General features: G+C 41.1%; 1 protein-coding gene across 4 annotated transcripts; it reads left to right on the top strand.

The window, feature by feature from the left end:
- Positions 1–1277: 1277 nt before the first annotated feature.
- Pabir2 (PABIR family member 2) lies at positions 1278–26466 on the top strand. Of its 4 annotated transcripts, none has more exons than XM_052739642.1 (9): positions 1278–2247; positions 4952–5030; positions 10172–10215; positions 10293–10347; positions 10591–10692; positions 10982–11064; positions 12132–12193; positions 15911–16007; positions 24541–26466. In XM_052739642.1, exons 1-9 carry the CDS (start codon positions 2150–2152, stop codon positions 24608–24610), a joined length of 690 nt encoding a protein of 229 aa, XP_052595602.1. In that variant the 5' UTR covers positions 1278–2149; the 3' UTR covers positions 24611–26466. The 4 variants fall into 4 exon arrangements, with proteins under 4 accessions (XP_052595602.1, XP_052595585.1, XP_052595593.1 ...); XM_052739625.1 differs by having other exon boundaries at positions 23625–26466; XM_052739633.1 differs by having other exon boundaries at positions 10979–11064.
- Positions 26467–27028: the final 562 nt, after the last annotated feature.

The raw sequence follows: 27028 nt of genomic DNA, 5'->3' as shown, positions 1-27028 counted from the left end.
CTGAGGAGACAAGGAAATTATTTTTGCCAAATTTAAAAAAAGTTTTATTTTATGTATTTGTGTGTGTGTGTGTGTGTGTGTGATGTGAGAGAGAGAGAGAGAGAGAGAGAGAGAGAGAGAGAGAGAGAGAGCGAGCTTGTATGAGTGTGTGCATGTGCCAAGAGGACATTGGACTTCATGGAGCTGAAGTTACAGGTAAGTGAGCCACCAGACTTGGTTGGTGGAAACTGAACTCCTGCTCTTTGCAAGAGCAGCGAATGCTCTTAATCACTAAGCCATTTCTTCAGCTTCTATTTTTCCTAAAATAAAAGTACTTATTTTTAATTGTGTGTATGTGTGTCTATGCCACATCCCTGTGGATTCCCCATGAGATGAGGGTGTGGAGTACTCTGGAGCTGGAGTTAAAGGATGTGGTGAAGCTGCTTGAGATGGATGCTCAGCCATCTCTCTAGCTCTATTTTGCTGTATTTTCAAATTAATTCATAATTATTATATTTCCCATACTTTGTAGCATTGGATGGTTGAAATGATGCAGTATCTTAGAAGGGATTTTCAGTGCTGAAAATGAGATGATTTAATATTTTTGCAGCTGTTATAATGCCGCATAGCATGTAGTTAGTGCCATATAGGTGTTTTTTAAACAATTCCAGCTCTCATATGCATCATATTATGATTGTTAGAATCTCCATAAGCCTTGGGAAGAAAACGAATCTTTTATTTTTGCCTGGTGCAGTTAAAACAGGTGATCTGAGAAAGAAATCAGACCTTGGTAGACAGAAAACCAACAAAACCGAGGGATTTAATAAACGAGTAAGGGAGGCTTAAGAGATGGCTCAGAAGTTAAGGGTCTTGCTGCTGTTACAGAGAACCAGAGTTCCAAACCCAGCAGCTCACAATCACCTTCTACTGCAGCTCCAGGGGATCCAGCGCCCTCTCTGACCTCCTCGGGAGTGCATGCAGGCATGCACATGCATATTAGAGAAATGACTGGGGATCACAGAGGTCAGAGTACAAATTTGGAGTGAAATAATGTGAAAATCCCTTTTTCTTGAATATTACTCTAAAAACTGATACTTCAGTCTCCAAACGATTGGCTCTTTTCGAAATACGGCGCCAGGGTTCCCGGACCAATGCCACGCAGGAAGATTTCGGGCCCCCCTGGAAACGCCCCTCCCTTTTGAAGGCGGGTTGCCGGGCGAGGCTCTTACGCATGTGCCTTACCCGCAGGCCCATTGGAGCAGCTGCCAGACGCATGCGCAACGCCCAATGGGCGACAAGATGCGGAAGAACTGGCCCCGTGGAGGCTCCCATTTCTGAAGCGTGGGAGGCAAAAGAGGCGGCAGATTGTAGAATTCAGTTTGAGCTCCAGCGGGTCCGCAGGTTATTAGAACCAATAAGAGGGAGAAGCTGCGCTGCGGTGGCGCAGAGAGCCGACCTCTTTTCCGAGTCTTGCGGGCGGGCGGGGGCCAGGGAGCGAAAAGGCGCCATCCCTGCGCTGAGGGGCCCTGGGGGCCGGGTCCCGGAGCATGGCGGACTGGACCGAGACCCTGAGCATGTGGAGGTGGAGCTGCCGAGGCCGCCTGGCCAGCTGTCAAGTCCTTATTGCTAGCGCTGCAAAGGCAGCCACAGCAACTGTAGCCGAGCCGCGCTTGCGGTCTTAGGCGGGAAAAATGACAGCATGAGTTCTGCCACTGCCTAGTTTCCTCCCTTTTCTTTTCCTTCTGTGCTTCCCTCTTCCACACATCCCCTCCTCCTCCTTTCCCATCCCTGTGCTCCTCTTCCCCTGACCTTTGTCCTCTTTTCCCACTTCTGTCCTCTTCCATTTATCCTATGCCCTGCATTTCCATCTATCCTTTATCAACCTCTGTGCCTTTTTCCTTCTCCCGCCTTTGTCTTTCCTCCATCCTTTTTTTTTCATCCTGTCCCCCTCCCAACACAAGCTCTCCATCCTCCTCCGCCACCCACCCACCCCCACATCCTGCCTCATCTGCATCCTCCTCTCCCACTTTTCTCCGCCCTCGCGCCCAAGCCTCCGCCCATTAGCCCCCGCCCCCAGCTGCCAGTCCCCAGCAGCTCAGTCCTGCAGTGAGTCCATAGCAAAGCACCAAGAGGTGAGCACTGCTGGCTGTGCCTGCTAGCAAGTCTCCGAATGGCTCAGGAGAAAATGGAGCTGGATTTTGAGGCTGACACATCCGATGGGGGCACCCTGAGACGGTCCAACAGTGCTCCCCTGATCCATGTGCTCAGGTGAGCTGGACTGGGGAGGACGGAGTGTGGGGTTCAGAGGTTTGTCCCTGGGCAAGAAGTCTTCCTTCCCGAAAGTGCCAGTTCGAGTTCATCTGGACTCCGAACTGAGGGGTTGAGGTCTTATTCTCTTTACAGTGACTTGGCTCCCTAGATGGAGGGAAAGTTTGACCTCACACTCTGGCTACGTCTGAGAAAAGAGCCCTCTCTACCTGGGGGCCGTGTTGTCCAGTTCTGAAAAAGAATGTAGAAACCTTCTGGCTCTGCTGACAGGTTGCTTTTCCTGGCTAATTTCCATCAGGGCAAGTCAAGCTGAACCCCCTGAATTAGGCTTGTAACTTGACACCTGTCTCTAAGAGCTGCTGTTTCTATGCCGAGTTTAGGAACCCTGGCATTAACAGAGGTTTGCTTTAAGAAATCATAGTTTATCTAATAACTTGGGATTACATGGGGCGCTCATATCTTATTAAGTGATTTGGATTTATTACAGTGTTTTCAGTTTTTTAAGCTGCCTGAAATGTGTTCCAGTGACTAAAAGAAAAAAAAAGAGAGATGGTTTGTAACTTAGGTCAGTAAACCACAGGTTTGAGAAAATAATGGGGAAAAAAAAATCACTCCTTTAATTTTAGTGGCAGGATGTTGTCTTTTCAGTAAACAAGACACTAAGAAGTTTAAAGTAAAATCTTGTGGTAATGAGGGCTGGTTGGCGCACCTAATGAGGCTATCACATTTCCCTTTTGTAAGTAGACGATTCATCTGAAGAAAATTTTGAGACCCCCGCACAGAGGGCATTAATATAGTACAGAGGAGTAATATTAGCCCAAAACATTTTTTTTCAAGCACAGCCGAAGGCTTGATAATGCTTTGCCACCAATTGAACTGATTATAACATCTGTATTTTGCGGAGGGGCAAGTATTTTTTCCCTAGATTTAAGTATGATTTTGAAACTGGGGGAATGATGAAGTGAATGTTGCATTTCTGATGTTGTCCTTGGCATTACCAAGTAATTTTTGGATATTTAAGAGGAAATTGTCTCTTTGTCTCATCCTCCACCCTACCTTCTCTCTCCTTGTCTTGTAAAAGTCTGGTAAGCAAGCAATTGCTGGGGCCTTGGGCTGTCCCACTGACCTGCATTTAGACAATTCAAGAAAAAAGTGCCGCTGTTTTGTGAACCACAGTTTAAGTAATTACTTGAAAGATAGCATGATGTGACAGACAAGGGGCGAAGAGTCCAGGCCTGGTTTCAATTGTCACCAGCTAGCTGAACTGAGTGAGTTATTTAACCTTTTCATGTCTGCTTTCTCATTTAAAAACGGGGATGGCTGAAACAGGTATTGTCAGTGGTCTCTTAGAGCCCAGAACAGTTCAGGTTTGAAAATCCTTGTATTCCTATCACAGGCAGAGCAGACTGCTAGGCACTTCAGGGATATCATGCAAAGACCAATAAAGCGTCTCTCCGGAGAGACTTAATAACCATTTACACTTATTTTCTATTTCATTCCTTTTCGCTTTTCTGCTTTTTTTGTGATGCTGGGGAACCTCTTTTTTCATAGAAGGTAAAATGTGAGCTCTGTATGTAGCTGTTTAGCAGTGCCTGTTTGTTAACATGTACGAGGCTATGACTTCATCCACAGGAACATACAGACATACAAATGTACTGGTATGGTAGTGTGGCTCAGGGTAGAGCTTTTGATGGGGATATGCAAGGTTCTTGATTCCATCTCTAGCTCTTCAAACAAAAATAAAAAGAAAGTTTACCCAACTGTGGTGGTATATGCTTGAACCCAGGAGTTCAAAACCAGCATGAACAACATAGCAACACATGTCTTTTAAAAGCAAGACACGCACTCGGGAGGCAGAGGCAGGTGGATCTCTGTGAGTTCGAGGCCAGCCTGGGCTACAGGGTGAGTTCCAGGAAAGGCACAAAGCTACACGGAGAAACCCTGTCTCGAAAAACCAAACCAAAAAAAAAAAAGCAAGGCGCTGTCTCAGAAAGCTTGTATCTCCCAGTTTCTTTGAGTTTGAAGTAGAGGATAGTTACATTATGTTTGTGGAATGAGGAGAATTCCGTGCTGTGCCTTCACGGAAGCAAGGCTTTTGAGATAGGTGTGGAAGGAGAGGAAGGATTTTGACAGATGATGGTAGGGCGTGTGAGGTCAAAGGGGAAACATGAACAAAGAGAAAAAAATGCAAATCTCTTCAGTTATATCTGTTCACTTGGACATCAGGATTCAGCGGTAGAACAGGAGAACGGGTGCTTGGGGCAGACGTGTTGATAAGACTTCTTTCAGTCTTAAGACCGCGCTCCCTAGCTCCTCTCAGGAGGTAGGTGACACATGCAAAGCAGTAAGCTTTGTAACCTCATGGTTCTCTGGGGTAAAGAGCTGAGCTGCTCACATCTGACAGGAACTGGTTTGGGGGTGTAGTTCTGACCTGAAGCAGCTGGAATGAACCAGTCTGGAGCTCCGCCCTAACCCTCTCAGAGCTGTCCCCCAACCACTGAGGAGATAAGTGTCTAGCAAAAGCAGAGGCCGAAGCACTCCAGCCTGGCCCTGCCAAGAGGACGGACGGTAAGGAGGTCCTCGTCTGTAGAAAATGATGAGCCATTGAAGAGTTCATTGTTAATTACAGATTGGAGGCCGTTGAGCTCAGTTGACAGATAGCTTCCTTTAGAAGACATTAATCCTTTTATTTTTTACTTTTCAGTGACCTTTCACAGGTTTTTGAGCCGTATCCACTTAGAACTCGGAGGAACAGTGCGACAATTATGAGCCATCATAGCTTGGTAAGTATCAGAGTAAGTATCTGCAGTGATTTAGATTGGAGGAGATACTTTCAAATATAGCTCTTTCTGGGAAATTATGTGCTGTGCATAATTTTTTTAAAAAAAGACTTATTTTACCCATCTTGTCTACTGGTTTTGCCATGGCCATTCAGCTTTTGGTACACACACACACACACACACACACACACACACACACACACACACACACACACATACACACATGCATACACGCACACACACAGGGTTGAGGGGACTTAAAAATTGCCTTCCTTGCTGTAGGACTTTGTATTTGTGAAAATCATCCCTTGTTATTTATTTCTACTTGCGTCACAGTTGTGAGGTAAATCAGGAGTAACTTCCAAATATAGCTGAGAACCATGGTCTTTATTTGTGTTAGGATATAAAAAAAATCACTTAAATGGTGGCAGAGTGTTTCTGACACTCATCTGTCAGCTAACACTGGTTGTCTAAAATAAAGACCCCTGGAAACTACATGTTTATATTCCCAGAAGAGTGGATGAGTGTGTATCTTCTCTGTAGCCAGAGCTGTTGGGAATCACTGTATTAGATGTCTGCTCTGGGGAAATTATGAAGAGGTTTTTATATAGTAGCACTTCACATGCAGAGCTCACTCACTCGGCAGCTTTAGACATCTGAGATGTAAGCACACGGACCTCTAAATGGCTGAACTAGATTTCCATAGTCTGTGCACAAAGGTTCATCCATTTATTTATAGGACAGCCTCTCTGACCCCTGAATCATCTAAAATTTATACACAATTATAATAAGCTTCCAACTCAGTGGTGTGTTAGAGGCAGCAAATCAGAAGAGGTACATGTGGGTTAAAGGTCTGCTAATACTTGCCAGCAGAGAGGAGAGGGAAAAGCAGAACAGCAGGCAGGATTTTCCCCTCCCAATAGTTTGTGGTTTGGCACAAGGGCTAAGAGCCTGTTGATAGTCCCGAGGGTGTCACTAGTCTGGAAGCATATGGCCATATTCTAGAGGATCCCTGGTCATTAACCTTCTCTGAATTTCCAGTAACATGTCCACTTGGATTGTATTTTCCATGGTACAAAGTCCTTTCACTCGTTTAGTTCATGTAACAGTCTCCACAAAGTGGAGAAGAGACGAGGCATGAGGGGTTTGTCTCAGCTATGAGCAGCAGCGGCTGACTCCAACCCAAGTGACTTGCTTAGGTCACACAGCAGTAAGTGACTGGGCTGACACTAGACTAGAGATCTTCCAGTGCCGTTCTGTTTGGTTTAACCAGTCTGAGAAAGGGGGCATTCTAACACATTTAGAAAGATTTCCACTGAACTGGCTAAAAATACTTAGAGAGGGGATGCTAGCTATCTAGAGGTTTGATTCGCTTCACCTACTTCCCTGACGGCACTTGAAAATATAGCTACTTATTTTTGTTGGGTATATGAAAAATGTTCTTACGTGTTATACAGCTGTGCTCCTGATAAGAGAAGCATAGCAAAGATGGGGAAAACGAATTGGCCTCTCTACACTTCACTTAGCTCTTTTATAAGAGGTGAAGATTCTTATCCACTCTGGTCTAGGCTCATCTGTCCTTACTCCCCATCCTTTGCTCTGGCTGCCTCATTTTCTAAAGGGCCATGGTAATTCACTGATCCTTATGCTGCCCATCAACCCCATCCTCCTCCTTTCTCGCGTTTTTGCTCCTTCAAAACCTACTTTAATCCTTATATCTCCTTTGTACATGTTCCCACACCATCATGATATTAATGACACTCTATACTAATATTACAGCACACTGTATAAATCTTAATGTGCTCTTCCGTGTCCCATAGTAACAGGCAAAGAGTAAAACGCTGGCAAATGAAATGGAAAGGATGAGATGGTAAAAAGACAAGCAGAGAGGACGTAGGACCTCCATAATCTGCCGACTGATTAGATATATGTGAATCATCTAAAATTTATACACAATTATAGTAAGCTTCCAACTCAGTGGTGTGTTAGAGGCAGCAAATCAGAAGGGGTATGTGTGGGTTAAAGGTCTGCTAGTAGTTGCTAGCAGTTGATTTGGAGGCCAAATTACATTCCTTCAAAATAATCATAGTCCTGTCACAATGTAAGATAGAATTCAAACAGATGGATTTTACAGGATTGTAACAGTCATAATGTAAATAATTACTATTTTCCATAAGAAATACAAATGAATGTGTAATAGTATAAAACCAAACATGACAATTATTCTGCTTAAGCAGCCTTATGCTATTACAACTTTTTAAAATAACAATTCTGGGAGAAGGAGGACTCCAACTGACTGAAATTGTGTCTCATTGTGACCAGGGGAGTGGTGTTGCTTTGATTACAAGGAGAGAAGTTGAAAAGATGGGAAGGTTGAAAGGAAAGATGATTTCTCTCAGGGGGCTGAGGTACCACTGATTCCATGCTGTTCTCCAACGCCATATTGTAAAGCTTTTTTGTTCTTTGGTCTCTGTTAACTTCCTGATTTACCACTGTTCACTTCCAGCCAAAGACACTTCTCATTTCACAGCTAAAACAGACCCCTTATCTTTGAATTTTTTAATGATTTATTTTTTTTTAATATGTGTTTGAGCCTGCATGAATATATGTGCACCATGTGCATTCAGGAGCCCTTGGGAGCCAGAAGAGGGTGTTAGATCTCCTGGAATTGGAGTCACAGACAGACGTGACCTGCCATGTGACTTCTGGGAACTGAACCCCAGGTCCTCTGCAAGAGCAGTAGCTCTTAACCACTGAGCTATCTCTCCAGCCCTGACGCCTGTCTTTTATAATACCGGTGTTCTTCTCCTTAAACTGCCTTTGTCTTCACATGTGGTGCTGCTCCCTGGTGGTCAAGATGTTTTCTGATGCCCCTGGCACTTGGTGTAGCTGTTGTCTCCTCTCTTACCCCTCAGTCTCCTCCTCTCTAAGTCTTTGACTCCCACCTTTTCCTCACACATGTTCTATGGGACATTGACCTTTTTTCCTGTAGGTCTGTCTGTCCTTCCTCCCGTTCTCTTCCCTGGCCTTTTTCAAAGAATGATCTAGCCGTGACTGTATCTGGCGCCTTGTCTCCTAATTTCCTGCTAGTTGGTAATCTTGCTGCTTCTACCACAACTCCATTAAAGGCTGTCCTTGAAAATGTCACTAATGCCCACTTAATTGTCTGTGTCAGGGGGCTCATTTCTTATCCCACTTGAGCTCTTTGCTTTCCTTAACACCATTTACCCAGCATCTCCCTAAAGCTCCTAGAAGGTTTTTTTTTTTCAGCTGATAAATTATTCTTGTTTCTGGTTCTAGACATAGTTCTGTTTTTCTCTCTCTCTCTCTCTGTTTCAGAGCCACTTTATAGTTTTGTCTAAGATGGAGAAGTTGTATGTTTAATCAGTGTTACGTTGAAATTTCTGACTTCTTCCTCACTGGGGCTCTCCTCATGAGGTCACTCACTACCTTTTGGTATGCATTAGTTCTCTAGACGACACACGGGTGCTTCCCACATCAGCCTGTTAAAGTAACCCTGTCTTATTTCCTTACCTGGAAGATAATTTTTCAACAAACTCATTAAAAGTTCAGTGGTAAACGTGTTGCTTTCATAATACAAAAAAAAATGACTTTACAAAGGATTTTACTTGTACAGCTTTTCTTGTTTCAAAGCTTAGAAGAGAAAAATACAGAAGGGGTAGGTAATGGAGGTGTGCCTTTTAAGGGAAAATCATGTCTCAGTGGATAATTTTACTTGAATTAGCTTTTGCCTAAAAAGCCCATTGTTCTACTGCTCACATTAGAATTGGTTTTTGTTGTTGTTGTTGTAATAGCATAAAGCTTCTTAAGCAGAATAATTGTCTTGTTTGATTTGATACACTTGCAAGTTCATTTGTATTTCTTAGAAAATAATAATTATTTACATTACAAATGTTACAATTTTGTAAGATCCACTGGTTTGAATTATATCTTACCTTCTGTGACAAGATTGTGATTATTTTCGAAGGAACATAATTTGGCCTCCAAATCATTTCAGTTTTGTGATATTAAAAGATGAGGGCTTGAGACCATTGATTGAGTCCTTGCCTGGCATGCGTGAAGCCCTGGGTTCATCCCCAGCACTCCATATACAAGATATTCAAGATAGTCAAGAGGTGGAGACAGGAGGATCAGAAATGCAAGGTCATCATCAGCTAGCTAAGCAGTGAGTTCAAAGTCAGCCTGGGCTATATGAAATCCTGTCTAAAGGAGAAGAAAAGATGATGTAAGGAAAACAGCAATTATTTTGAAGGTTAACCTTGCCTTCTTTCATTGATCCTCGCTAGGGTGGGCGGTGTGCATGCAAGGCAAACACTCTCTCCCTGAAGCTGGTCTTCCTTTAACTGTTATGGTTTGTGGTGATAGCATTAGAAATCAAACCTTGGAGATGATTTACAGCATGGAAGCAAAATGTTCTTATTGCCATTTTAAAGTATTTTTGAGAACATTAATCATATACAAAATGTTATGTTGGGTTTGTTAGCCTATCTTTACTCATTAGTGCATCAGTAATAAAAATTGATATCATTGGCATTTTTTCTTTCCCATTTCACATAGCTTCTTATTTTAGATTAGTGAAATAATGACTACTTCCAAGGCCCAATCTTTTTTCCCTTAGATTTATACAGTTTTCCATTCATTTGGGAAAAGTGCTAAAGTCAGGGCCTGTCTGGCGACAGATGGTGCTTTGAGGTTGGACACCTGGTATGCTTTCTAAAGACTGCTTGCATTGCCTCTGGTGTATTAATGTTTAAGGGTTTGAAGAGCTGAGTTTCTAAGAATATGAAGAATTATGTAGGAAGAGGTTGTACACTAATACTGACAGCAACTGATGCTTTGTGATGCACAGAGTACTAGGTGTTTACACTTAACTTACTAGCTCAGGTCAGAAATTTAAGACTAAAATCTTAAAAATTAGTGAGGGTGCCACTCCGGTTAGCTGGAGGGTGCCACTCCGGTTAGCTGGAAGCATTATCCTTCTTCTGAGTCTGCCGTGAAATACTGGTAAGGCATGGCTGCCGGTCTAAGAAGGGTAGTTCTGATCCTCTGGGATTATTTCAGTGTTCTTTGAAATAGACACGTGGCTGAAAACTATGATTTAGCACATGTGCTTATCCTTGTAGGAAGAAGGCCTGGACATGATGAACAGAGAAGCTTCACATGAAAGGTTAGTGGTTAGCAAGGGCAGGGCCTCGCCTACTCTGTCTTGTTTATAAACTCTGATGGCTTTTGTTTCTGTTTTAGGGAAGTCCAAGGAGGAATGCAGATAAGCCAGTCATGGGATGAGAGCTTGAGCCTGGTAAAGTGTTCCCATGTGTGCTGATTTTATAACTTCCCGGAAATCTCTGTGTCCGTCAACTGACTTGGTAGTTTCTTTCATAGACCGATAGCCTTCCTGCTTCCAGAGTGACTCTTAGTTTTGATCTCTGCTTTACCAGCCGAATGTTTGAATGTGTCCATTTCTACTCTTCAGAATATACTGTAGTAGTTACTGTAGTAGTACTGCGATATGCTGAATGAGGGTAATATTTTATGTTTACAGAGTGATAGTGATTTTGACAAGCCAGAGAAATTATATTCTCCAAAGAGAATTGACTTTACTCCAGTTTCTCCGGCACCTTCCCCAACCAGAGGATTTGAAAAGGTAGGATATTGTCAACAAGATGTTAACTGTCTTTTCCACAGCAAACTGTTTATTCTAAAATATATATACACAGTTCAACTTTAAATTCTCCCCGGACTTGAAGAAGCAATGCAAAGCTATGGTAGCAAACTGGGAAATGTCGTATGTAGGAGGAGGCACTTGCAGAGCTACGCTGTCTCTGTCGTATTTCAATAGAACCTTTTGAAAAACAAAAATCAGAACCAAAGAGCACCTTTGGAAACCTGGAGTGCTGTAACTGTTTTAATGGAACATCTACTTTCCCTAGCAGTGCCTTTCACCATCCTCGCAAATGTTTATGAGTAGCAGTGACATGCCATCAAGTCCTCTTCTGAATCCAAGACACTTTTCAGTGTAAGTGAATTGCAGTGTTGAATGTGGGGACTGGAAAGACGGCTGGGTGGGGAAAAGTGCTTGCAAGCATGAGGATCTGAAATTAGACCCCTGAACCCATGTGTAAAGCTCATCATGGCCATTCACACCTGTAACCTCACTGAGACGTTGAGACAGGAGGATAGCTCAGGCTTGCTTAGCCTAGCTACAGATTTAGTGAGAGACCTTGTCTCACAGGAATAAGGTGGACTGTGATAGACCATCCTTCTTTGGACTCCAAGAATGTTACCACACAGGCACATAAACAGGCACATGAACTTGCACATGCATGTGCACATACACGCATAACATAGACACACACACACACACACACAGAAAGAGAGAGAGTGAGTGAGAGAGAGAGAGAGAGAGAGAGAGAGAGAGAGAGAGAGAGAGAGAGAGGAGTGTCTGGAGTATTATTCATTACTTTTTTCCTCAAATTAATTTTATTATGGAATTTTTCAGACATACATCAAAATAGTTAGAACTTCATAATGAACAACCATATGCTCATCACTTATATTGAGGCATTAATATTTTGCAAGATTCTGTGTTTGAGATTTAATGTTGATTGATGGATTGAGTGTGATACTGAGGCTTGATCCAAGAGCCTCCTGAATGCTAGACAAACACTATCACTAAGCTACATCCCCAGTGCCTTAGTGTTGATTTATATTCAGAGAAAATGCGCGTGCGCGCGCACACACACACACACACACACACACACACACACACACACACACACACACTAGCATACTAATACCCTTTTTAAAGATAAAAGAGGTTATAGATCAAAATCCAAATACATTTTTAGTAAGACACTTTTCTTTAAGCAATTGTGGGTATTTTGCCTTAGTACTTTTTAAAAGGCTTAAAATGCCATGTTTTTTCATATCACCATATGCTGACTCAAATCACCCTACCATGTAAGCACTTTGTATTTCTGACTGTATGACTGTCCATGTTACTTATTTGGTGGGCTGCAATGCTGTTAGTCTTTCATCTTGGAAGCACTTCATCTCATTCTATTTGTTTATTTGTCAAAGCAGGAGTCGTCAGAGTCCAGGCAAGTGCATCAAGCCCAGTGTTCTTGGTCCTCTTAAGAGAAAAGGTATGTGGTAGCTATGGCTGACAGTACTGTGCTACATCCTTAAACCTACTAAGAGAGTACATTTTAAATGTTCTTGCAACACACCAGAAAAGAGATAAGTAGGCATGGTAATAAATGTATTTGCATATATACCAGATCATGACATTGTATACCTTACTAAATATGTATACCTTCATTTTAATAATATTGGGGGAAATACTGAGTTTAGCCAAGCCTAAATTAGAATTTTTGTCCAAAATGAATTCACAGAATTACTTTTTTTTTTTTCTAAAGAAATGTTAAACATTTTCAGCACATGCTCTACAGGTTCTAAGTTACATAAATTAACTATTTTATGTTGTCTATATTTTTATAATTCATATCTGAATCATATGCTTATATTCATATTATAAATATATATTCCCCAAATAATTGCCTTTCAATGATCTGAAGAGGCAGGGGGATCTCCGTGAGTTTGAGGCCAGCCTGGTCTACAAAGTGAGTTTCAGGACAGCCAGGGCTGTTACATAGAGAAACCCTGTCTCAAAAAAAACAAAAAAAAAAGGCAATTTGAAGTTGATCAAAGACCTTAGTATAAAACCTGAAACACTAGAATTGCTAAAGGAAAACACTTTAAGCTACAGGCATAAGCAGATGTCATTTTAAAGAAGAGTTTTAACAATTGTCTTAAGAAAAAAGCAATGCAGGGTCTGGACAGATGGTTCAGTGGTTAAGGGAGCACAATGCTATTTATTATAAAGGACCTGAGTTCTGTACCCAGCACCCACATTAGGTGGCCTATAGCCACTTGCAACTCCGTGTCCAGGGAATCTGACGCCTCTGGCTTCCCAAAGGCTCCTCCACTCATATGCACATACCAACAGAAATGCAAACACACTCACAACTAAAAATGATAAAAATAAATCTTTGAAAACTAAAAAAAGAGCAGTTCCGCTAAGGGTGATGGTTTATGACTGTAATCCTAGCACTTGGAAGGCTAAGACCATAGAACTACCAGGGCCAGCCTGTAGTATAGAGTGAAACTGTCTCAAGAAACAGAAATAGATAGATAGATAGATAGATAGATAGATAGATAGATAGATAGATAGATAGATAGATAGATAGACAGATAGATAAATAGAGAGATAGATAGATAAATGAGTGAGTAAATAAGTAAGCAAATAAATAAATAAATAAATAAATAAATAGACAAACAAATAAATAAATAGGGGGCTAAAGAGATGGCTAAGTGATTGGGACCAAATACTGCTCTTGGAGAGGACCTGGGTTCAGTTCCAAGCAGGCACGTTTCCGGGGGATCTGATACCTTCTTCTGGCCTTTGCAGGCACCAGGCATGCATGGGTGCACATGTATATATGTAATCAAAACACTAATACACATAAAAGTAAGTAAATCTTTTTTTAAAAACCCACAAAACCAAATAAAGCAATTCAGATCACCTTCAGGGCCAAGAAACTAATACTAGGAAAATGGCTTTGGTGAAATCTTTCTAGCCCTAGCCTCACACACAAAATCAGAGGTGTTATATTTGATACAACTTAGACTTAAGGATAGCTAGATATGGTGACACACAACTGGGCAATCACAACACTTGGGTAGTGGAGATAGCAGGACGAGTCAGTTCAGCTTCAGCAGGCTGTTCAAAAGTATCCAGCAGGACTGAGCATGTCACACGAGTGGGAGAGTACTTGCCTGACATGTATGAAGCCCTCAGTTTGCTCTACTGGGGCATAAACAGTTTGGTGGTGAATGCCTGTAATCATTGTACTTGGCAGGTAGAGGCAGGGGGATCAGGAGGGATCAAGGTCATTCTCTGCTACTTGGGGAGTTCAAAACCAGAAGTCAGAGGCAGGAGGATCACTATAAGTTTGGAGCCAGGCTGGGTTACACAATGAATTCTAAACTACCCAGGACTGCCCAGAGTTGTAGCCACTGGTAGTTTGCCCATACTCCAGTGGATAGCCCCAAACTCGTGCACATATGAACTACACTAACTGGACTTAGTAGGTTATAAACCAAATCAGGAAGATACGAAGTTGGAGTGGGGACATGGTGGGTAGAGGACCCAGGGAGTATAGGAGGGGGGAATTGATGATGAATATGATCAATTTAATTGTTTACATATATGAAATTATAAAAAAATATTAAAGATGATATGCTTTGGAAAGTAGATCCTGATATAGTAATAATATTCATATTTAGTAAATCAAGTCCCTTTATTTAATCTTTCAAAGAATCATTTATAACCTTAGGAATGTTCTCAAGAGTATTAGATGAAAGTACACTTTAAACTAAAGTTATTATTATTGTTATTATTAAAGTAAAATCTGTTCAGAAACTTAATGGAATTTAGTGTTTGTCTAGTAGCTATTCCAAAATCTACCAGTAGGTGGAGGAATTCCTTGCTAGAGTTGAAAACCCTACACAGTTTCAAAGCTTCACTGAACAAAGTAGATGAGAAATGTAACTTTGGTGAGTTTCAATAACTTTCACAACAGCTCCAGAAGAAAAAGTAATATTACTTAATTCATAGTAGGGAAAAGGAAGTTTACATGTGTTCTTGTTGTATCTTTTTCTGTCATAAGTAGTTCATACAATTTTAAGTTCAGTTCCATGGTTCTACTGAGTTATAGCTAGGCTCCTGAATTCAATAGGTTTGTTTTTTGCTAGCTTCTTTGCTTGTTTGAGACAGGGTTTCACTCTGTAGTACAGGCTGCTGTAGCATTCTGGGGAGCCCAGTTGGTCTCAAGCCTGGGGGTTATGTTCCTGCCTTTACCTCACAAATGCTGGGATTGCAGACATGTTCACCACATTTATCTTAAATTGTCTTTTCCATTCTATTTTCGAGCTCAGATAAAGACCATCAGCTCCAAGGAATATGCACATTTAAAATAAAAACAGAGCTCAGGGCAGGGGAGAAGAGACAAACAACCCATACTAGTGAGTGGTAAAATGTGAAGCATGATTCCCATTGGTGCCATGTTTTACGATTACAAGTTCAGTGAAAATCTACAGGGTTGAGTAAACCAGTACAGTTCCAAGTTCGTGCACCGAGTTACTGTTCCTGCTTTCGGGTGTACTTTCAGCTATATTTTTATATTTAGTATATCATCTAACTCAACCTTCTATCTCCACACTATCAGAAAATACATTTTGTTGCTGTCTCAAGATGTGTTAAGATATTAAAAGATATATAATACTTATAATATATAAGTATCTTTGCTAGCCATAAAATAGCCACTGTGAGCTTTAACTTTTTGGGAATACCTGCTTTATTTCCACATTTGGTAAGCTTTGATTCAGGCTGTCTGATAAAATCAGTGTTCTCTTTTATGAGAGAGAGAGAAAGAGAGAGAGAGAGAGAGTAACATGCTAAACATAATGCATGAAAAATTTAAAGCTATTACTTTTTTGGTCAAGGTATAAAAAAGCGTATTTCTTTTTATTCAAGCACATAAGAAGGTCACTGTTTTAAGGGGGAGGTATTTTGAGAGAAACTCTTACATAGTGTAGGCTGACCTGGAAGTAGCTGTGTAGCCCAGGCTTGAACTCTTGTTCTTCCTGCCTTCTGGAGCTCTAGACTCCTGGCACATGTGGGCACTTTTATGTAAGAGCTTGGAATACTCTGAGCTTTGGCTAAACAAATGTCCCCTCATTTCAGCAGTGCTCCTGTGTTTGTAAAACTGTTTTATGTAGCTACGTTTCTTGTGTTGTAGGGGAGATGGAGACAGAAAGCCAGCCCAAGAGAATCTTCCAAGGCACCACCAGCATGCTGTCTGCAGATGCTCCGCAACTGTCTGATCTCAGTTCATGGTAAAAATGAAATGAAAAAAAAAAAAAACAAAACTATTAGGGTATGACTCACGTTAAAAAGAACCACATTGAAAGAATATTGAGATAATATAAAATGTAATGCACGCTCACATAGGGCAAGTCTTCACAGAGGTGGAGATGGTTTTGAATGACCAGGTCCTCTGAAAGCCCCAAGTACTTCTTTGGAAGTATGTGTATCCTTTTTGCACATTTATTTTTTTCTCAGCCTGTTAGGTCAGACTTTCTCAATAGATAGGGATGGGATAGTATTGTGTAGTGTCATCAGCTGACTGGTGGGAGAAAGCCTGTGGGTTGCTGTGGAGAAAATGCATAGTAATTATCACTGCTCTGATTGCATTTCATGTTCCATGCTTTTGACTTCTGAGAGATGGCTACATTCTCTTAGCTATGTGTATCACTAGGACAAAATCCTTGGCATGAGCAAGGGGAGGAGGATTTCATTCAGCTCATGGTTTCAGAAGGTCCAGTCTGTAGTTCTCAGGCTCTCTTGATTCTGGGCCTGTGCTGATGCAGGTCATGATGGCAGTGGGAATATCTGTCAGGGGCTACTGCCCTCATGGAAACCAGGAAGCAGAGAGAAAAGAAGGGACTAGGAATAAGTATGACTTTCATGTTCGTGCTCCCAGTACCTTCCTTGCTTCAGGTGGGTTCCTCCTCCTAAAGTTTCTGCCACCACCCAAATAGTGCCACTACCCAGGCAACCAAGCCTTCAAGCATGAGCTGGTAGGGGACATTTCATATTCAAAGCATTATACCTGAGGTATTTGCTAGGTAATGTGATCTATTGTGAGAAAATCTTTTCAGAAAATTTATAGTAGTCAATCACAATGCTAATTAAGATTGCAGTTTCTCGAGCTGGGCAGTGGTGGCGCACGCCTTTAATCCCAGCACTCGGGAGGCAGAGGCCGGCGGATCTCTGTGAGTTCGAGGCCAGCCTGGGCTACCAAGTGAGTTCCAGGAAAGGCGCAAAGCTACACAGGGAAACCCTGTCTCGAAAAACCAAAAAAAAAAGGATTGCAGTTTCTCATTGCATTATGAAACATAACCTTACTATATAGTGCAGGCTCACCTCAAGCTCACTATGTAATCCAGGCTGACCTAGAACTTACACCCCTCCTGCTTAAGCCTCCTGAGCACTGGAACCATGGGCATGTACCATCAATCCCAGCTTAAATGTGCAGGTTTTTTAATAGTAGTAGTTACTAATTCTTACGATCCACGTCACATGACTGATAATCTTTCTCATTCTAGTTTAGGTCTGTAACGTAAGGGTTTTCAGTGTTTTATGAGCGAATTGACTTCTTTTCCTATTCTTGAAGTTGAGCAATTGGATGACAACCGACATCTGGGAGGAAGGCATAGTAGCAGTTCCTAGATAATATTTTGAAATCTTTCAGGATATTCCCGTCAACTTGCTGAGTACCCCTATTCTATATACAATTGTGTAGTAGTTTGCAGAACTTTTCGATCCCTGGGTTTTATAGCTGAGAGTCCTTTTATAAAAAACTCACAAGGGCATTCACTTTAAAAATAGAATAAAATGGAACCCACTAAATGGAAAAAAATATAAAAGCCACTCACTGCTCTAAGGGTTGACAATTTCTTCTTCCCAAATTGCATGTGTATCATTTTGTTTAAGATAACTTGCACTTCTAGGTGAGCAAGTCCTAGCTTATCGTCATTCATGAGGCTTGCTGACTGGTACTGTTGGGAACCTTGTAGATTGGTCCTATTTGTATCTTCCACTGTCTCTGTGTCCTTGGTAGCTCAATTGCTAATTTTGGTACAGTGTGTCTCCCCAGGTATGTAGAGATTGCAAAGAGTAATTCATGAAGCTTGTCAAGAGGACTAGTGGATGAAACTATATACCTCGTGCACACTGCATGTGGCTCTTTTGGTAAAGTGTGAATATAGGCACATGACTATAAATAGATTTGCTTACCCAGTTATTTATCAAGTGATCCAATGAGGAAAAAGTTCACAACATTTTTCCAAGCAGAAAACAAGGAGAATGAGGAGCTGGGTGTGTAGCTCAGTGGTAGAGAGCATGTTTAGCTTGTACAAGGCTCTGTGTTCCACCTCCAGCATGGCAAAAAAAAAATGCATGGTGAGATTTATATATATATTTATATTTTTTGTCTTTTTCTTTTTACATTGCCCCAAAATACCAAAAGACATTCATGCAAATTAGAAAGCAAGGATAGGGAGCAGGTTGTGGTAGCACATTCCTGTAATCCTAGCACAATGAAGCCTGAGGCAGATTGCCGTGGTGGAGGCCAGCCTAGGCTACATAGTGAAACAGGTTGGCCTGAACTATATAGTGACGCTGTATCAAGCAAAAGAAAACCAGAAGGAGGTCCAGCCCAGTGATAGAGCACTTTTCTAGCATGCTCGTGGCCCTGGGTTTTATCCACAGCAATGCCAAAATCCAAACCAAAACAAAAGAAGAACAAAAGGAATCAGCACAGTATTTTTGTGTGGTCCCCTTTTCTTGTCTGGCACTCATCTTTTACCAGCACAGCCTTAGCTAGCTATGAGTGCTGTAGTGGAACTTGAGTTGCTCTTACAAACCAGGAGTGAACCTGTAGTTGCTGTGAGAGCCCTGGAGCCACAGACATTAATGCTAAATGAACCTCAAACTGAATGGATGCTGAGTTGAAAGGATCAAAGTGTCTAGGAGTTAGGGGTCAGTCTGAGCTACAGCGTGAGACCCTTTCCCCCAGAGAGAACAAAACCAATAACTGGGACAGTGGCACTTGCTGTGCAAACATGAGGACCCAAGTTCAGATCTGCAGCACCTACAGAAAAGCCAGGCATGGCCACACACGCCTATAACTTCAGTACTGGGGGTTGAGGGAAGAAACGGGTGCCTCACTGGAGCTTACCGATGAGCTGGCATAGCTAAGAAAACTGGAAGCTCTAGGTTCAGTGAGAGAGCCTGTCTCAAAAGAGAAGGCCAAGAGAGACCCAACATCCTCCTCTGGCCTCCTCTGGTCTCTACATGAGCAATGACAGACATGAATATTCATATGCACACACATGCATGCACTACACACACAAGCCTTTCAAAAGGTAGTTAATTAGCGGGGGTGGGGGGCAGTGGTGGCACACGCCTTTAATCCCAGCACTCGGGAGGCAGAGCCAGGCGGATCTCTGTGAGTTCAAAGCCAGCCTGGTCTACAGAGTGAGATCCAGGACAGGCACGAAAACTACGTGGACAAACCCTGTCTCGGAAAAAAAAAAAAAAGTTATTCAACTTTCAAGTAACATTTTTAGATGAATTTGTGGCATCTCAAAGGATCTTAAAGCTTGAAATTGTGTTAAGATCTGCAGGACACATTATATACTAAGGATGCTGACACTTATGTTTGCAGGGAAGAATTTTTGTGAGTTACTCTTAATAATGAATCTGGATTCTGCTTTTACAGACACTTCTGTCTCTTAATGCAGTTCCATTGGTCAAAATCATCCATCCATATTCTTAGAAGTAGGGCCAGAAATAGGAACCACCTGCGCCCTGATTTCTGTTGCTGAAAGTGGAAAGGAAGCAAACTTTCTTTTGATACCTGGTAGAGAGTGGCTCAAAGATCTGATAACTAGCAGATAGGATCTCATCTTTTTAAACTTTTCTTTTTCCCTGTCCCATCCCACGAAGAGAAGGAAAAGAAACATTTTATAGTCCTTAAAGTTTATGTGCTAGCTAATAATCTTTCAAATCTGACATCTTTGAAGTATAAATTAAGTTAGAACACTGTGAACCCATTTAGGGTTTGTGTCCATTTGAGCACACATTTTATTTCCTTTTTCCCCTTAAAAAAAATCCTGAAATCACTGTCAACAGAATGTGGGGACCATTGCCACTAAAAGCTGGAATTAGATCATTTTACATTTAGTATGTGTGAACATCAAGAGTTTGAGTGTAATTCAGAAGTCTGCCTTAGTCAGTACTTCAGTTCTTTGGTTGGTTGGTTTTTGTTTTTCATAGTAAGAACTTCCCTTCTGTGCTGTGGGATGCTGCCCTTCTGTTCCTTATCCGGCTGGGATAGGACTGTACGTGTCTGCAGCACTGCAAAGCAAACAAAGATACTTTCAGGGTCCCTAGCCTAGAGTGAAGATGAAGTGAATACCTGTTTGCCTGTAAAAGTGCATCAGTGTTTAATGTGATGGTTAATTTTAATAGTTTGACTTAGATTTATAGTTTGCGTCTTCTCATTATATAGTCCAGACTGGCCTAAAATTCAGTATGTATCTCAGTGTAGCCTCATGACTTCTGGGTCTACAGACATGTGCTATCACACTTTAGCTATCATTATTATTTTTAATGTTTTTCTTTTGCTTTTTGAGGCAGAATTTTTATTCTGTATCCAAAGCTAGCCTTAAACTCATGATGTAGCCAAGGATGACCTTGAACTCCTGATGCTCCTGCTTCTGCCTCTGAAATTCTGAGATCACAGGCATGTGTCACCATGCCTAGAGGATTTTCTGTAATTGTTTATTTATTTGTGTGAGGGCATGCACATGTGGAGATCAGAGGACAACTTTCAGGAGTTGGTTCTGGGCATTGAACTCAGGTCATCAGGCTTGGCAGCAAGCGCCCTTACCCACTGAGCCGTCTCAGCAGTCCCCCTAGCTTATTTTTAATATATATGCATAGAATAGTGGCATGTGAGGATCATTTAACTTTCAATTCAGCTAGTCCTGTGTCTGGTCTCAGTTATCTTTGCTTTCCTTTGATTGTCTGGCTTCTGGCCTCTAGTTATCATTAGCACTCTCATCAGATGTTATACAAGAAAATAAGAACTCAAATTGGACCAGACTCTGTTGCTTTTAGAAGCTCTGGTATAAGATGTGATGGTGATCAATAAAAATCACTTTCACACAGTGATCTCTGTGGATTATACAGTTACACAAATCCCGTTCTACATAGATGGGGATTATACAGTTACACAAATCCCGTTCTACATAGATGGGGATTATACAGTTACACAAATCCTGTTCTACATAGATGGGGTGATATGACATGTGCCCTCTGTGGATTATACAGTTACACAAATCCCGTTCCACATAGATGGGGTGATATGACATGTGACCTCTGTGTAATGCTGAAGAAGACATTTTGAAATGTTCCTTTTTGGTTTTTTTTCTAATTGGTAATGTCTATGTCATCTTTTTTCTCTTAAGTAATCAATAATGTTTAGAAAAACATTTCACTGCACAGTCTTACTTTGTGTTTTGGAATGACTTCAAGAGTCACCTAAGCAAGCAGGTCTTGTTACAGATGAAATCTTCTAATCCTGGGCTCCCTGTCATTCTGGTGCTTACAATAAAGAATTCTTTATTTATCTTCAGATTATCTGCATGGTGGCCAAATGGTAATCTAAGTCTCTTTCTTCCTGCCAAACGGCCTAGAGCATGCCCCTGTGCTGCCCAGCCAATATGTGCTTTAGGAAAGTCAATTCATTTTAATATTAGTCTAGGCAAAAAGCTGCAGAGGAAAATTCATGTATGTTCCAAAAGCAAATAGAAAGGTCCTTTTGATTTTCCAGTGTCTTGGATTATCTGTGTAACTTTTTTTTCAGTTGTTGAATAATTCATATTTTTGGACCATTTGCCATGTGGTTGAACAAATATCAGAGCCAACTAAGTTTTCCAGACTTCTTCCTTAAAAGTGGTATTATTAATGATGCATTTGACGGCAGTGTGCATAGTGTAGAAGTAATGTGGAATATACTGTTTCCATTTTTCATTTTTGCTTTTCCAAAACCTATTTGTAATCTGTCTCCACCTAAAAACAACCTACAGGCAATAGAAAGAGATGACAGAGGGACTGTGGTGTAGCTCCAGTGGTAACATGCTTGCCCAGCCGTGTGTGAGGGCCTGGGTCCCATCCCTAAATGGCATTTTTTAAACAAAATAGGAGTAGAAAGGTGGGAGAGGAAAAGATGCTCTTCAGAGGGGCGGTGGAGGCCTGAGACTTACAAATATACTGTAAAGTGCTCTCAGTGGAAACCCATCAGCTCGGAAACTTACAGAAATAATATTATATTTTATTAACATAGCATTTCGATTGCCTGCATTAGAACAAAATGGGGCTTTGCAAAGGAGCTAGTGACAGACTAGAACCTGTATTTCCTTGAGTCATAATTCCTTCTCTAATTCTATGTTTTTCTTCCGTTTCCAAAAATAAAAACGTGTCTGTGTAAACTTAAACTGCCGGACTACTCCTGCAGTTTGGCTCTTACTATGTTTTCTGGACTCTATACTGTCTCTGTACTTCTCTGCTTTGAATTCCCAGAAGTGTCCTTGCTTCTTCCTACACCTTCCCGAGTTCATGCCTACTGACCTTTCCCATCAAAATCAAATCTCACCTCTGAGAATCCTTTCACAGTTCCTCCAGGTTAGATCAGGTTACCCATGTGTCAGCCTCTCATAGCGCCCCCCCCCCCCCAATTCCTTCCCTTTATTGCTCACATCACCAAGTTTAATTATTGTTTTATGAGCCTGATTATTTAAATCTCTGTCTCCTCCACTATCCTGTATATTAAGTGAGGCTGGGGACCATTGTCCTTCAAATAGCTACATAGTTTCTATACTTGGCAGACACTTAGTAAATATTAGAATAAGTGAATGAGTAAATTCAAGGCAAATATAGAGCATAGGTCCATGACCCCTGGGAACTGAAGCAAGAAAGGTGGCTTGATGTCAAGCAGAGATTCTCGGTTCCATGTAAAGTATGAAGAAGCCAGGCTTTTGAGGCAGGCCAGATTGATTTCTGGGAACACTGAGCATCTGAGCTGGTTGGAAAATGTATCTCTGGGCTGGCTTAATAGAGGTGCTCGGTATCCAAGTCAGTTTAAGTGGGAGGATGAGAACAGAGGCCAGTTGTTTGGATTAAAGAGACGTGGTGGGGACCATGAGGAGAGAGCGTTTTAGAAGCTTAACTGGGGAATAACTGAAGGATGTGAGAAAAGGAGTCTTACAGATAGCAGGGAGACCTTTGGATCTGAAAGGAAACAGTATTAAGATTTCATAAACTGAGAAGAATAGGAAAGGCATGTAATTAGAGGAGGAAATTATTTTAATATTTGCACTGAAGCCTCTTGGGAGTGGGCAAACAAAATGGTCAGTTTTAGGGCAGTTGAAAGACTGTCCTCAAGAGTAGGAATAATATGTCTGAAGACACACTTAAGCTAGTTTAAGAAACGATACCTTGATAAACCTCAGTTATTCTTGCTCGAAGGCTCTGGAAAAGTAAGAAGATAAATATGAGGACAGAAATCTTTTAGGCAGAAGGTCAGGAACCACCCCCCCCATCCCAATAACCATGGCATGTCAAGAGGAACACTTACCATATGTTACATAGTCAGGTGCCTCCAAGGGGATGATCAAGTTATCCAGAATGTTGCGGCAAGTCTTACTCTATAATTTCATAGGTCCCACAACATAGTCCATTATGCATTTCATTGCTGTGGCCTTTATGCTTCTTATTATTTACCAATGCTGTACTGATGTGTGCGTCCTTGAAATCATGTCATTGCATGTTATGTTGACCCTGATACATGCATTCGCTTATAATTCTTTTTGCTTTGTCCTCAGTTCAGATATTTTGGATGGCAGTAGTATCAGCAGTGGCTTGTCCTCAGACTCACTGGCTACAGGCAGCGCTCCCGCAGAGTCTCCAGTAGCATGCTCCAATTCATGCTCTTCGTTCATCTTGATGGATGATCTCTCACCCAAGTGACTTAACCATTTCTGATTCAGTGTTTTAACTATTTCCCACATAAAACATTCAGTGAGGAATGCAGAGAACTTTGATCCACGATGGGGATTAAAGTTTGGCCGATTGCAACCATTCCGATGCTCCTATTTCTGGGCATCTCTGTCCTCTAAAGTTCAATTTGCAAGCATAGTCACCTTACTAACATCTGTTTGGGCTGATCTCATTTTGCGTTTGATGACTAAATCTCAAATACACAGTTTTGATTGCTTGGGGGATTTTTTTTTTCTTAGTGCCTCAAAGAGCACCTACTTTCAAGCATTTAAGGGGGGCACTAATGTGTATCTTCTGATTGTTCTTTCCCCAGCAGTGACATATTAGAGGTGATCAGAAATTCTCTTGCTTGAGAGATTTATAAAAATTCTCTGTTGACTACATACTTTCCCATCTCTTTATTTCACAGTAATATTCAAATTGCTTTGGATTATATCAAACTTTTGTTTTTCTGCATCAGCTTAAAGTACATCATTTTGTTTCCCTTCCCTGTCTGAGCTGCTTCCTTGCCATTTCTCACCGAGGGAAGAAACTCATAGTCGCTTCCATCACTCCCTCATTGCTTCTTTGCTGTTGGAATGTATGCAGTAAAGACTGATGTAGAGTGGAGAATGTAAACGGACTTACAGGATGCCTGCATTAATCACCTCAGATTCTTAGGACTATTGCTACCACAGTTGCTATTTCTCCCCCCAACCCTGGTGCCCTAAGGAATATATAAAATATTGTTGATATTTCTAGGTGGTGTTACCAAGGAGAAGAAATTCCTGCCTTGACCAGATGTGTGGAGCATCTCCAAATGAACGAATAGTTATTTGCACAAAGCACTGTACAAAGCAAGCGTCCATGAAGCTGTCAGGGTCTCGGCTAGTGTTATGAGGCCTTAGGTGCCTTGGGGTACCTTGCCGTGCTGTAGGGGACGTATATCATAAGGTCTTGTGGAAATGGAAGCTTTCTGTATGTGAGTGTTAGTTTGACTTTTCCCTGATTCCTTCTTGTCATTCAGTTTGTTTTGTCCTGTGGTGACTGGTGGGGTTTTTCTTTTTTTTTTTTTTTCTTTCTTTTTTTTTTCTTTTTTTTTTTTTTTTTGGGTTACTGTGTTGTGCTAGAGTCAGAACCCAGTTCTTGTTCTTGGTGCCCTATAGAGGGCAGTTGAGTATCTGTAAGGAAGCTTTGAGGCACTGGAAGGGTCAATGCTACTGTGCCCTCTGCTTCCAGCTCTAAGCAGTGTATATGCAGTGTGACGTAACATACGCTCTCGTTTTCACAGGAGGAAACTCCTGATTAAATAGTTAAGAAATCCAAGTGTGATCTATTGTGACATTATTACTTATTACACTACGTAGGATCTCTGTGTTGTTAGATTTCTCTTAATGTTCAATACAGTGGGTGGACTATTTGTTTAATATTCACATGTACCTGCTAGAATTGTGATATTCTATTCCTAAGTGGATGTAAGAAACAAACAGAAAATGATTAAACGTAAGTCTTTTGACATCTAAAATCCGTGGAGGTGGTTTGAAGGCATTCACAGACAAGAGATTAGCTCGCTTGAAGCAAACCTCTCTGCTAATCATTAAAGAGCATCACTTAGCTCGCCGCGGTTCCATTCTAGACTTGGCTCTGCTCTTAAGTTTACATTGTAATCACTGCCATACCGGCTGTTAATGGAAGCTTTAGTTCCCTTGTTGCTTTAGCCTGTGAAAAGCTCATAATCCTTCAAACCTAACATAAATGTGCTGTTAGAAGAATCGTCCCCTCGTGTGCCATTTTAAAGAAACGTTTCTTTGATGGCACTTGGTATATCCACTCTGTTAATGAACCATGTCCAAAGGCTTTTGCCTTCATAATCATAAGAAACGGCTTCGTCTTTCAGATTTGTCTGCCCTCCCTCTTCTGTCTTATTTCCTTAAAGGGACACTTTTGAGTTCAAATTTAGAGTCCAAATTTAGGACTATTAAGAAATAATCTTTGAAATGTGATGATATTTCAACATGTTAAAAATTCAGTGGTAAGGTAAAGCTGGAGCAGAAAATTGAAATTCTCCCAATGGTATGATGAGATCAAAGAGGCAGGGGGATTTACTTTCCTGTTTCAAGCCAACTCTTTTATTAATGAACTTAATGAAATGTTTTAAATTTGTCCATTTCATACATGTATACAGTTCTGGTTACTCTCACTCCCGCCCTTCCTTGTCAACCCCCCTTCTCCCTACAAACACCTTTCCACAGCCTTTTCCTTTGTAAACTAATCTTTTGTTATTGGTCACCTCTATATTGTTTAAATGGACTAGAAAGCTAAATTTGTGCAGAGATTGTTTGGAAATAAGAGATAGGTAATTTGCTAATTCACAGAGGAGCTTTGTTGACAGTGCCCCTTTATTTTTATATAAAGTCTAATATTTGCAGTGTAGTTATTGTTACAAAGTAAAATTCTTTCTTCCTATTCTCATATTATATCATATATTTTAAGCTTCTATTTGAAAACTAGTACAAGAAATGAAACCATAACAAAATCCTATAGATACTGGTTTTGCTTGAATGACTTATAAATCACTGTTTTATGAAACTGCTTTTGGAATAATAGAAAGTTTTGTGAAATGTTGACCTCGTGTATCTCTTAAGAATGTGAATTTAATAAAGCATAGATACATGTATAAAAAGACAATATTTTACAAGTCTGCCTCTCTTATTCCTGTTGATAATTATTTTCTGTTGCCATATCCCAGGAGCTTGTTCTCTGTTTCTGGGAGTAGGCCAAGTTTTCAGTCAAAGGGTTTTCTGCACACAGAAGAACTAATATGTAGCTATAGTCAAGTTCAAGCTGGCTGACCCAGCAGAGAAGAAACCTCTCCACATGATCTGTCTATTTCTCGAGAGTATTTCGTCACATTTAACTGTTTAGATGGCTTTTGCCATAGTTACATATTTCTTGCTTGCTTTCAGTTTATTTTATCTTTTAAAAAACCTATTAATATACTTCTATAAACAGGCAAAAATACTTTAGTTCATGATTCATATTATAAACACTTAATTTTAGTTTCAGTATTTTTGAAGAGATAGATGACTTACTTTTAAAAGACTTTACATTTTGAAATAATTTCCTAAGTCCAGAAAAATTGCAAGAACACCCAAAGATGTTCCATATACTCTTCACCTCAGTTCCCAGTTGAACCACACTTGATTTACCACTCTTTCTAAATGGATGTCCCTTCATCCTCCCCCTGTCT

The sequence above is a fragment of the Peromyscus californicus genome, unplaced genomic scaffold (assembly GCF_007827085.1).
Source record: "Peromyscus californicus insignis strain IS unplaced genomic scaffold, ASM782708v3 Scaffold_10__1_contigs__length_136768540, whole genome shotgun sequence".
Taxonomy (NCBI): domain Eukaryota; kingdom Metazoa; phylum Chordata; class Mammalia; order Rodentia; family Cricetidae; genus Peromyscus; species Peromyscus californicus.
Note: the sequence above shows the minus strand (reverse complement) of the source record. Positions and strands in the feature narration are given on the sequence as shown.

What these genes read in the sequence shown, in the direction of transcription:
- Pabir2 (XM_052739614.1), top strand. Translation starts at nt 2,150, where the DNA reads ATGGCTCAGGAGAAAATGGAGCTGGATTTTGAGGCTGACACATCCGAT. An exon ending in CAACCAGAGGATTTGAAAAG is followed by an intron (nt 10,693 to 10,978) that starts GTAGGATATTGT and finishes TACTTTCCCTAG; the next exon opens with CAGTGCCTTTCACCATCCTC. An exon ending in AATCCAAGACACTTTTCAGT is followed by an intron (nt 11,065 to 12,131) that starts GTAAGTGAATTG and finishes TTGTCAAAGCAG; the next exon opens with GAGTCGTCAGAGTCCAGGCA.